General features: G+C 52.5%; 1 protein-coding gene across 1 annotated transcript; it reads left to right on the top strand.

The window, feature by feature from the left end:
- Positions 1-3,974: 3,974 nt before the first annotated feature.
- On the top strand, positions 3,975-6,626 carry LOC121459274 (oncostatin-M-like). The gene is made up of 3 exons (XM_041668805.1): positions 3,975-4,008; positions 5,551-5,687; positions 6,162-6,626. The coding sequence occupies exons 1-3, from the start codon at positions 3,975-3,977 to the stop codon at positions 6,624-6,626; spliced, it is 636 nt and encodes a 211-aa protein (XP_041524739.1).
- Positions 6,627-11,131: the final 4,505 nt, after the last annotated feature.

Genomic DNA, 11,131 nt, shown 5'->3' with positions numbered 1-11,131 from the left:
TGCAAACATCAGGACCTGAGTTCAAATCCCTGGAATCTTTGTAAAAAGCCAGATGTGGTCATGCAGGCCTGCAACCCCAGCACTGTGTAAGGAATAGAAACAGAAATGCCTGGAGTTTTCAACTGCTAGTCTAGCTCCAGATCGGATGCTGGGTCCCACCTCGAGGGGTAAGACAGGATGTACAGTGTCCTCCTATGGCTTCCGTGTGCACACGCACACTCCCATGTGTCCACACAGCATATACATGCACACACATACATTACACACACACAAACAAACACACACCCTTATATACAAATGTGGAGAGTAACAGAGGAAGACACTTAACTATGCTTAGCTGTGAGCTCTGGCCTCCACAAGCACAGACACAAGTTGTACGTGTACCTGTCCTCGTAAGTACATAGGCATGCATGTACCATGTACAAAGAGGTCAGGACACAGAAAATGCAGAAGCAAATGACTATATAAGACACCGGGAAAACATGCCGGCCATCCACAAGCCACGGAGCAGCCACGTGGTGTGGCATATTCCAACAATCCCAACACTAGAGAGGCCAAAGCAAGAGGAATGAGAATCTGAGGCCAATCTGGACTTCAGGGTGAGTCAGAGGCCAGCCTGGGCCTGAGAACTGTCCTAAATAAATCAATAGCTAAGGAGCTGTCCCTGGGAACGAACCGGCTCCAGTGACGGCTTAACTCAGATGTCTAGCTCTACAGTGGTAGGGAGTGCACTTTTTGTTGAGGCTGCTCAGCCTGTGGGACACTCGTCCGTCCATAGGCTCCTTACCAGAGGCTTCAGTGAGGTGTGCACAGAAAATGAGGCTGGACTAAGATGGCCCCTCGGTAAGGAATGTGCGCAGACTTTCTTTGCTGTGATTCCCTAGCGACACCGTTGTGTGCACGAAGCCTTTGCCTTCTGCTGGGGACTGTCTACAGGAAGTCGTGTGGAGGTTCCGTGCATACACTACGCCATTTTTAAAAGGGTCTGAGGCTTCTGTAGACTTTGGTACCTTTGGGAAGGAGACCGCCAAATCAGTCACTTGTGTGTACCAAGGGTCAGTTGTACTGATGATGACAGTTCCAGGAAAGAATACATATACGCAGACCTTGCCCTGGGTGACAGTTCTGTGCACAGAACACTTAGATTGGCCCCCGGGCTAAGAGCATGGGGGGGAATGCTCTTCTTCCCTTCCTTTGCTATTTGTTTTTTTATTATCTGGTGTAGAAGATCCTTCTGTCTGTGTGTTGCTTTTATTGGTTAATGAATGAAGAAACTGCCTTGGCCTGTTGATAGGGCAGAGCTTAGGTAGGCGGGGGGGGGAAGGGGGGGCAGGGGGGGAAACTGGACTGAATGCTGGGAGAAGGAAGGCGGAGAGAGAGAGACACACACACACGTCATGGAGCCGCCGCCGGAGATAGACGTGTTGAAACTTTGCTGGTAGGCCACAACCTCGCGGTGATAACACAGATTAATAGAAATGGGCTAAATTAAGATGTAAGAGTTATCCAATAAGAAGCTAGAACTAATGGGCCAAGCAGTGTTTTAATTAATATAGTTTCTGTGTGATTATTTCGGGTCTAACCTAGCCGGGTGGCCAGGAACCAAACCAACAAGTGGCCTCTCCAACGTTTATTTATTTTTGGTTTATTGGAGACAGGGTTTCTTTGGTGACTGTCCTGGAACTTGCTCTGTAGCCCAGGCTGGCCTTGAATTCACAGAGATTTGCCTGCCTCTGCCTCCCGAGTGCTGGGATTAAAGGCATGCATCACCACCACCCGGCTTCCTTCCTTTTCTTTTCTTTAGTAATAGGATGCTATGGACATCAACCGTCCAGGCCAGCACCTAGCATTGGCGGACACTGGCAGCCCCTTTTACTTGATTTACTTGAATTTATTTGTTTGAGACAGAGTCTCCCTGGCTGGCCTGGAACTTGCAGTGAGTATGTGACTGACTCCCGAGTGTTGGGACCGTATGCCCAGCTGGTGATTTGATTTTGAGATTGGGTCTCCCTGTTTATCCCAGGCTGGCCTCTGGTTCACACTCCTGCCTCAGCCTCCCGAGAAGCTGTGATTACAAATGTGTCCCACCAGGCCAGGTTTGGGTGCCCTCTCAACTCTGCAGGGTGGCCTCCAGGGGGGCAACTGCACCTCTCTCTGCCTTTGCTTTCAATGGAGGAGCTAGTGAAGGGTCCACGGTGGGAGAAAGGAACGCTGAGGCGAAGGAGGGCCTCTTGCCAACACAACACAACACGTTCTCCAGCCAGACCTGGCTGCTCAGAGCTTCCCTCTGTGTCCCTGCCCCAGTGAGATGAGGCAGCTCCCACAGAGTCTGGGTGCAGGGGCAGAGGAGCTGTTCCAGGATGACATCAGGGATGTGAAACGCAGAAGGAGCCCTGGCCAAGGCCCTTAGGGAACAGTACCCTGGGGTGGGCAGAGGTGAGAAACTCAACGGGAGGAAATGAAGGCCTCAGGAGGAGGGATCTAGACTGGGCCAGCCTGATGGGGTGCTGTCAAGGGGAGCACCCTGCTGGGCACAGGGAGCGGGTGGGTGGAGACACAGCTGCCTCTGGATGAGGAGTGGGGGTGAAGATGTTTGTTCAATGGATACATGAGGACCAGCGGCAGGGTGTATAGCTGGGGCTGGGCTCTTTCTGCAGTGTCCCCGCAGCCGAAGCAGCTCAGGCCCCCCCCCCCAGAGTCCCAGGGCCCACACCAAGGCCTCCTCAGGCTACCTCTGGTCCCTGAGGTTACAGCCTGAGGATGCTCATTGTAGCTTGGTAGACATGCTGGGGCTTCCAAGCGTGGCCTGTGGACCTGGGTCAGCCTGGGTCTCAGTTTACCACAGTAAAGCAGCTCACCAACTGGGAGCCACTGTCTCCAGGGCCATAAATGGTCACGTTCAGCCAGTGCTGAGAAACAGGAGACCCACCCATGATGGATCACTATCTTTCAGAGAAAGTGAAACCTGGTCTCCAACTGCCACCGCAGCAGCCCCCCCCCCCCCCCCAGCTTCCCTTCTGAGCTCACGGCTTCCCCATCTCCTCCGCCCCCTCTGTATCCCGTCCCCCGAAAACTAGTACTTGGAATTCGAGTTTTGTCTTTTCCTTTTATGTCCATGTTGGCAGTGGGCCTTGTAAGGTGAACCAAGAAATGCTTTTCTCATTCTCTTTTCATTTCACAGGTGAGGCTCAGAGTTGTTAAGTGACTTGTCTCACGCCACACAGCATGTCAGAAGGTTTGAGATCTAGTCTCTGTCTTGTCCTGAGTGCCCAAGTCTTCTTAGATGATCCTGTCTACAGAGAGGGGACCTGGGATTGGGAAGGATGTAGGGGACAGCTACTGGGGGAAATGGAAATGTGGACTTGGGCTAGAGGATGCTGGTCTAGGATTAGAGCCACAATCTTGGGGCCCGAGTCTGGCTCTGTGCCCAGAGCCTGGTGGTTTCCGCTCACAGATGTCCCGACAGCCCAAGCGAGAGGGTGGGAAGGGCACTCAACGAGGAAGATGTCTAGCTCCTCTTTAGCCCTAAACCTCAGTGTCCTGTGAGGTTGGTGGTTCCTGGGCCAAAGATGGCCTGGGCTCCCAGAGGCCTGGCTTTGCAGCTCCTGCCCTGACCCCTGAACTGACTCCCTGAAGATGGCATGGACCCCCGTGCTGCCCGCTCACTCCAAGAAGGCTGGGCCTGCGGTTTACATCATCCTTGGGCGTGGGGCTGACCTCGAAGAACGAATTCGAAGAAAACGGGAGGAGGAGCGGGCTTGTCATGGCGCCCAGCGCCCATTGGCCGCCTGTGGAGACTTTGGTTTTTGGGGTCATGTTCCCAGAAGGCCTGCCCTTCCCCCTCCCCCTCCCCACCCACCTCACGAGGTGTTGGCCAATCGCCCTGTCGGGCATAAAGTGGCTGCCAGCCCGCAGGACACCCAGCCGAGCCCTGTCAACCCAGAGCAGCACGGGCCGAATCACCAGCACCCAGCATGCGGATACAGCTTCCACAGAGAACACTGCTCAGTAAGTACTTCCTTCCTTTCTGCCAGCCCAGGGCACAGCTGTGCCACCCGGCGGCTGTGGGCACTTCTTCCCTTGGGGAGCTGCAGATCTAGCATCAGGTGAAGAAGGATGCTGATGAGAGGGAGAACTAGAAGACCAGGGGTCCGCTGAGACCCCAGCATCCCTACAGGTGCAGATGAGGTATTCCTGGAAGGCTAACCGAGGGAGGCGAGATAGACTGTGTTGGGGACCAGAACATGAGGAAAGAGGATAGAGCAGAAAGAAGCTGGAGAAGCCTGGGGCAGATGGGAGAAGAACAGAAAAGGAAGTTGCAGGAGACCTGTGAGGAAGTGGGGCAAGTCCTGGGATGGGGCCTCCTTCTTGCCCTGATTCAATTCCCAGGGTCTAGGGTAGACAGAAACTCAGCAGAGTCTGAGGGCCTCAGATCATCTCGCTTCACGCACAGCCACACCCCCATGGAGACAAGCAAACAAAGCTGCCAGTATGGGTGAGGGGCTTCCCACACACTGATACAGGAAGGCTTACCTGCAGACCAGAACCCCGAAGAACCGGGAGGGTACCCCCAGTGCTTCACGCAGCCTATGGGCACACCCCTACAGGCTCTGGCCCACGTGCACTGGTTACATGCTCACCGTGGGCCCTCCCTGGCAGTGTAGCTACAGACACCTGGGGAAGTTGGGGAGGGGACTTGTGGTTGGCACGCCTGGGCTCCTGACTCTCCCCAGCAGCTGGCCCTCCCCAAGGGGCTGGTCGGTTTGTAGGAAGGGAAGGATGGTGTCACAGCCTTCCGGGCCATTGCACCACAGGCCCCTTCCGACCACGTGGCTGCCGGTGCCTGAGGGTGGGGGCCAGCAAGCTGGAAATATGCTAGTCTACCCTCACCCACCCCCACTACCTTCTCGGGGACTCCCAGTATCTCTGGTGTGCGTATGCGTGGGGCTTTTTTGACGGAAGGGCAGGGAGGTCGAGGAGAGTTGTGGGCATGTGTGACCTGAGTAGGACTTTCTCTTGTACCTAATTCACCTTTTAGTAGACCCGGTGTCCCATAGGTGGAGAGTGCCTTCCCTGGCTCTGTGAACAGAGAGCAGCTGCCCTGGGGAGTGGGGGTGGGGTGTGCACCCAGGTCCACTACTTCATTCAGCCTACATGGGATGTTATGGTCTGTACGGAAGTCAGGGACCCCAGGTCCACTACTTCATTCAGCCTACATGGGATGTTATGGTCTGTACGGAAGTCAGGGACTTGACCAGTCAGTCTTAGGTCGAGACCAAACCTTGTGTGTGAGGCCAGCCGTCTCCTAGTGGACCCAAGGCCAACAGGGATGCTTGTGCAAATGCCCAGCTTCCAGGCTTGGTGATTGCAGCCGCCTCCTCACCCTGTTTGGTCTGTGTGGTGACTCACTGGGAAGGTGGTGGCCTCAGTGAGGGTTCCTATGCAGACCAGTGCCTGCTCCATGCCCAGCTCTTGCTCTGAGCTGCACAACCAGGCATGAGGGTTGTCCATGCCACCAGCGGGTAACCATACCCTTCCTGTCTGCCCCAGGTATGGCCCTCAGTCTCCTGTTCCTGAACATGGCACGGGCCACACGCGGCTGCTCCAGCTCTTCTGCACAGCTCCTCAGCCAGCTGCTGAATCAGGCGAACATCACGGGGAACACGGAATCACTCATGGAGCCCTATGTAAGCCTCAGTCAGCCCTCAGGGTACCCGAGCCCCAAAGACTCTTAGGGACTAGTGAGAGAGTGCACACATGGAGGTCCTGGTAGGGACAGGTGGGGGAACTGTGTTTGCTGGGGACAGTGGAGCTGCCTGGCTCCCGGCTCTGTCCCTCGGTGACCACCTGCTGTCACCTGATGGTTTGGCACATGTTCTAGGTTCCCAGATATGGGAGAGAGTGAACTAGTCCAGTGCTTCTGCAGCCCCCACCGTACCTAGGGACCCTCACCCAATCCACTGCCCACAGTGACCCCCACGGCCCCAGCAGCCCTCCCGTCCCATCTCTGCTACTCAGACTCATCTCTTCTACCTTGGCTTTTGTATCTCTTTGCTGGCAAGATCACACAAGATCTAGGGTTTCAAAGGCAGCAAAGGCAGGTTCATCTGTGTGTATTTGCGGGGTTTTGGCATGCAACCCTCACTCTCTTCCTTCTTCAGCTCCTCCTCCAAGGCCTGAACACAACTACCCTGAGAGCTGCCTGCACCGAGCACCCTGTGGCTTTCCCGAGTGAGGACAACCTACGGGCACTGAGCAAGCCTCGTTTCCTGAACACTGTCCACGCCACACTGGGCAGAGTCTGGCACCAACTGGGTGCTTTAAGACAGCAATTTCTGAACATTAAGAATTTTCCAGAGCTGAAGAGGGCCAGGGGGAACATTCAAGGCATCAGGAACAATGTCTACTGCTTGGCCCAGCTGCTCCACCACCACCTGGAGATACCTGAGCCCACACAAGCAGGCTCTGGGGCCTTGCCGTCCACTACCACACCAAGCATTTTCCAGGCCAAGATAGACAGCTGCCGCTTCCTGTGGGGCTACCACAGCTTCATGGGCTCAGTAGGGAGGGTCTTCAGGGAGTGGGGAGATGGCCCTAGTCGCAGACGGAGACGGAGACGGCTCTAGGCTCACAGTCCGCAACGCAGCCTGCTCCGGGGCTGGCGCAAAGAAGCCCGCAGAATCAGACCCTCCAGGAGCAGCCAGAGCTCTAAATCCAGGGTGCAGGTGCCCCGGTAGCCTGAGGATACACTGACGGACACAGCATAGTCTGTGGATACGGGATGTCGCCTCTCAGAGGCTTTCAGGGATGCTCCTACATTCAGAGCTTTGAAGAACAGCACTTTAAAGCGTGGCTTCGGGTGGCCCCTCCCACCACGACTGGACTGCAAGGGTAGTCAGGTTGTGATGCCCCACTCCAAGCCTCCAATCTGAGTGGGGCAGCTGGGTCAGGCCACGTGGGGTCGGCTTTCCATTGATTCAGGGGTCTGATGACACACGCTGACTCACGGCTGGGCTGAAACCCCCAGGCTGTTGGTCCTTTCCTCTCATGACTTGAAGCTGTTGCCTCCAGACTTCCTCCTTTCCCTGTGGCTGAGTTCCAAAGGGGAGGTCAGGTCCAGGGCTCTCTCCTGTGTCTCATCCCACCCAGACCAGATACCTGGACGTCTGGGAGACCTCACATTTGCCCGCAACAGGGGCAGGGTATCCTAAAAGGAACACGGATGGAGAAGTTTAGGGGAAGAGAGTTCAGAGTCCTGGCTTGTTCCCCGAGTCTCTGTATGGCTGTGGTCAGGACACTTTATATATCTGAGTGTTAGCTTTCTCTATGTAAAGCTGTGGTGTGTGTGAGTGTGAGTGTGAGTGTGTGTGTGTGTGTGTGTGTGTGTGTGTTTGGGTCCTTATTTAAGGCTCTCACCGCCTGTCAGCTGCTGGACTCTGTGACATAGGGTGGACATCAAAGTCTCTGTAAATGGGAACAGGGCGCAAACGGTCATAGGGTGGGTTCATGGGAGCTCTCCCAGCGCCTGTAAGCCCTGTCGTGGGTCCTCGCTGCTTGTTGCTCCCTCTGGTGGTGTATTGTGGAATTTTCACACGCTGAACCGGTCCTCCCGGAAGGGGACTCAAAAGCAGATGAGTAATTAATTACTTGGAGAGACATGACTAATTTATTGTTTTTTATCAGTTTTAATCACTTTTATATTTATAAGGCTTATTTATAAATGTATATTTAATGTTAATATTTTGCTAACATATTTAAAACTTGCCGAGTTTCTAAAGTTGGTGTCAGTCTTTTCTTATGCGAGGTTTGGAGACCTGCCTGGGGGGAGGCCTTTAGGTGTCAAGGCCAAAGATGCTGCGCTCTAGATTAGAGGTCTGAGTTTCCCTCAGAAAGGGAAATCCCGCGGCCACAGCTGTGTCACACACGTGGAGCATCTCCTTTTCCTTAGCCGCGCATGCGTGATTAGGCTTTTCCTGGGGAGATACAACATGCGCACATCTCCTCGGTACCAGAACGGGAGCCCATAAGCGACTACAGTTCAAGGCCGAGTTGGCGAAGCAGCGCGTTCTATCGGTGTTACACACAGGAGCGTGGTGAGGGGTTACTCAGGGGAGGGATGAATCAGAAGCAGATCTTCCCTGAAAAGCCCACCCAGCGCAGGTGGCAGCAGCAGCAGGGTCTCTGAGCACTGTGCAGTCCGCTGACAACCCACTGTCCCCTCTCTGAGGCATCAGCTCAGCGCCCTTCTCCAGCACCTCCTCCTCCTTATTTTCTGGGGAGGGACCCTTCGGACTCTTGCGAGTTTTTGTTCTCCCAGAGCTATGAACTTTGGTTTACTCCCTGAGGCTCGTGAGCCTCCTGTCTCCTGGACAGTGATTCAGTTTTGAGGAAATTGTCCCGGAACCCTGTCACTGAACCTGGAGCTCCCTGTTTGCTAGGCCATATGCCTCTTCTTCTGCAACTTGGGGGTTACAAACCACCCTCCCTTTAAAGATTTTATCTGTGGGTCTGCGCACACGAGTGCAATGTTGGTGGAGGCCAGGAGAGGGCATCAGACCTCTTGGGACTGAAGTTACAGATAGTTTTGGGGGCATGTGAGTGCTGAAACTCAAACTCCAGTCCTCTGCAAGAGCAGTAAGTGTTCTTAACTGCCAAGTGTTAGAAATATTTCCTAACATCATCTCCCTGCCGATACAAAATTCCCAATCAAGCCAAATCAAAACAAGCCAAACTAAGAAATATCCAGGTTTAATGGGAGTTCTGCACTCTCAGGTGGCCCCGAGGGGGAACCAGGAAGCAGCAGGAACGCTACCCCTGGGAGGAAAAAAGGGAGACCACCTGTGTTCCTCTTTTGGGAGATCATTTAAATAAATACCCTGGGGAGTGGTCCTGACCCTATCCCCAGGGAGGGGTCAGGACCTGGCATGCCAGGATTTGGAGTCCAGACCAGGCCTGGGGGCTGGGATAGATGCGAGGGACTGGGGCCTACACTCCCAACTTGACACCGAGCTAGCTTCCCAGCTCTGGGCACACAAAATTTAACCACCCAAAATTTATAACACTTTTTTTAAAAAATGATTTATTTATACATGCAGAGTGCTCTGCTTGCACACCTTTGTGCTGGAAGAGGGCATCAGGTCCCATTACAGATGGCTGTGAGCCACCATGCGGGTGCTGGAAAATCGAACTCAGGACCTCTGGAAGAGCAGCCAGTGCTCTTAACTGCTGAGCCATCTCTCTAACCCCAAAATTTACATTTTCTAAAAAAGATGTCTGTCTGTCTGTATGTATGTATGTATATGTGTATTTTATTTGCATGTTGGAAGAGGTCATCGGATCCCACAAGACTATAGTTATAGACAGTTGTGAGTCACCATGTGGGTGCTGGGAATTGAACCCAAGACCTCTGGAAGAGCAGTCTGTGTTTTAATTGCTTAGCAATCTCTCCAGCTCCACAAATTTACACATTAAAAAAAAAAAGCTAGATGTACTCCCCCATACTGACAGTTATGTGTACCCTATGGCTGTCTTGTTTGCGATTGGAGACAGTTTTATATTAAGAGTATTTAGGGGCTGGAGAGTTTTAAAAACTGCTTTTCACACAAACAATACACGAAAACAATTAGCATAGACACATATGACACAATTACATGGAATCTAGGGGCACTCATTTAAAAAGTAGAAAGTTTATATCCCTGTATCTTTAAAACGAGATGCCGGGTGGTGGTGGCACACGCCTTTAATCCCAGCACTTGGGAGGCAGAGGCAGGCGGATCTCTGTGAGTGTGAGGCCAGCCTGGTCTACAGAGCTAGTTCCAGAGCCGGAGCTCAAAAAACAAAACAAACAAACAAACAGACAGACAAAAAGGTGTGGGGCAGGAGCTGGAGATCTGCCGCCCAGGTTGAGAGCACTGGCTGCTGGCTGACCTTCCAGAGGACCTGGGTTTGATCCCCAGCACCGGATGTGAGGAAGGGTTAGTAGCTGTGCTGCTTAGTCTTTTGTCACCTGGACACAAGCTAGGGTATCTGGGAAGAAAGAACATCAATTGAGAAGACCCCTCTATTGGACTGCCTGTAGGGAAACCTGTAGAGCAATTTCTTGATGGATAACTGATGGAGAAGGACGCTGGCCATTGTGGATGGTGTCACCGCAATGGGCAGGGGTCCTGGGTTCGATAAGAAAGCAGGCTGAGCAAGCCATGAGGAACAAGTAAGTAAGCAGCACCCTCCATGGCCTCTGCATCAGCTCCTGCCGTGAGTTCCTGGCCTGATTTTCTTCATTGAAGAAGTGTTCCTCTAGTGTAAGCTGAAAAAACCCTTTCCTCCCCAAGTTGCTTTTGGTCTTTGTGTTTTTTCACAACAATAGAAACCCAAAATAAGATAGTAGTTTAAAAGATCAAAAGATGGAACTTGTCATGCAGACTGAAGATATTATCGCTTCCTCCTTCAAGAGCTGCACAGCCCAGAGAGAGATGCTTTTACCAGTGAAAATGTTTTCCTCAATGTAGTTTTAAGCCAGGTGTGTGCGTGTACGTGTACACATATATATGCATGTGTTGTTTTAATTTACAGTGAAGGTAAATCATATTCCCCATGATTTTATTTGTATATGAAAGAAAAAGGAAAGAAATGTAAGAAGTGTAAGTTTTGGATTAAGCATAATCTGGACTTTGGTACCCTTACCTAGATTTGGTTATGCTGGCCAACCTCTTCTCTTGCATTAGGGAACACAGACTTGTCCCATATAGCTGTTTCCCCAGCTACCTTTTAAAACGTCTTATAAAGAGGTAACATGTGCAGATTAAATGTACTTATTTCGATCTTAAAAGTTAGAGAAGTCAACCTCTGGTTCAGAACACTGTGCGGGAGGAAGCTAGTGGACTCCTCCCTGCTGAAGCTGCTGGCTTTTCAGACAGCTCAGACAGGTAGGAAAGTGGAGAGCAGTGTCAAGACTTGGGAAGCCAGGCAGCGGTGGCTCATGCCTTTAGGGAGACAGAGGCAGGTGGATCTCTGAGTTCAAAGTCAGCCAGGCAACACAGAGAAACCGTCTTTTTTTTTTTTTCGAGACAGGTTTCTCCATAGCTTTTTGGTTCCTGTCCTGGAACTAGCTCTTGTAGACCAGGCTGACCTC

Source organism: Microtus oregoni, unplaced genomic scaffold (genome assembly GCF_018167655.1).
Source record: "Microtus oregoni isolate MIOR12 unplaced genomic scaffold, Mior012 000019F_ref0000042, whole genome shotgun sequence".
Lineage (NCBI taxonomy): Eukaryota > Metazoa > Chordata > Mammalia > Rodentia > Cricetidae > Microtus > Microtus oregoni.
The sequence above is the reverse complement of the archived record's forward strand: the minus strand, read 5'-3'. Positions and strand labels throughout refer to the sequence as shown.

Bases quoted from the DNA above. Each gene is read 5' to 3' on its own strand.
- LOC121459274 (XM_041668805.1), top strand. From the start codon at position 3,975: ATGCGGATACAGCTTCCACAGAGAACACTGCTCA. The intron at 4,009-5,550 runs GTAAGTACTTCC...TGTCTGCCCCAG, and splicing joins TCCACAGAGAACACTGCTCA to GTATGGCCCTCAGTCTCCTG. The intron at 5,688-6,161 runs GTAAGCCTCAGT...TTCCTTCTTCAG, and splicing joins AATCACTCATGGAGCCCTAT to CTCCTCCTCCAAGGCCTGAA.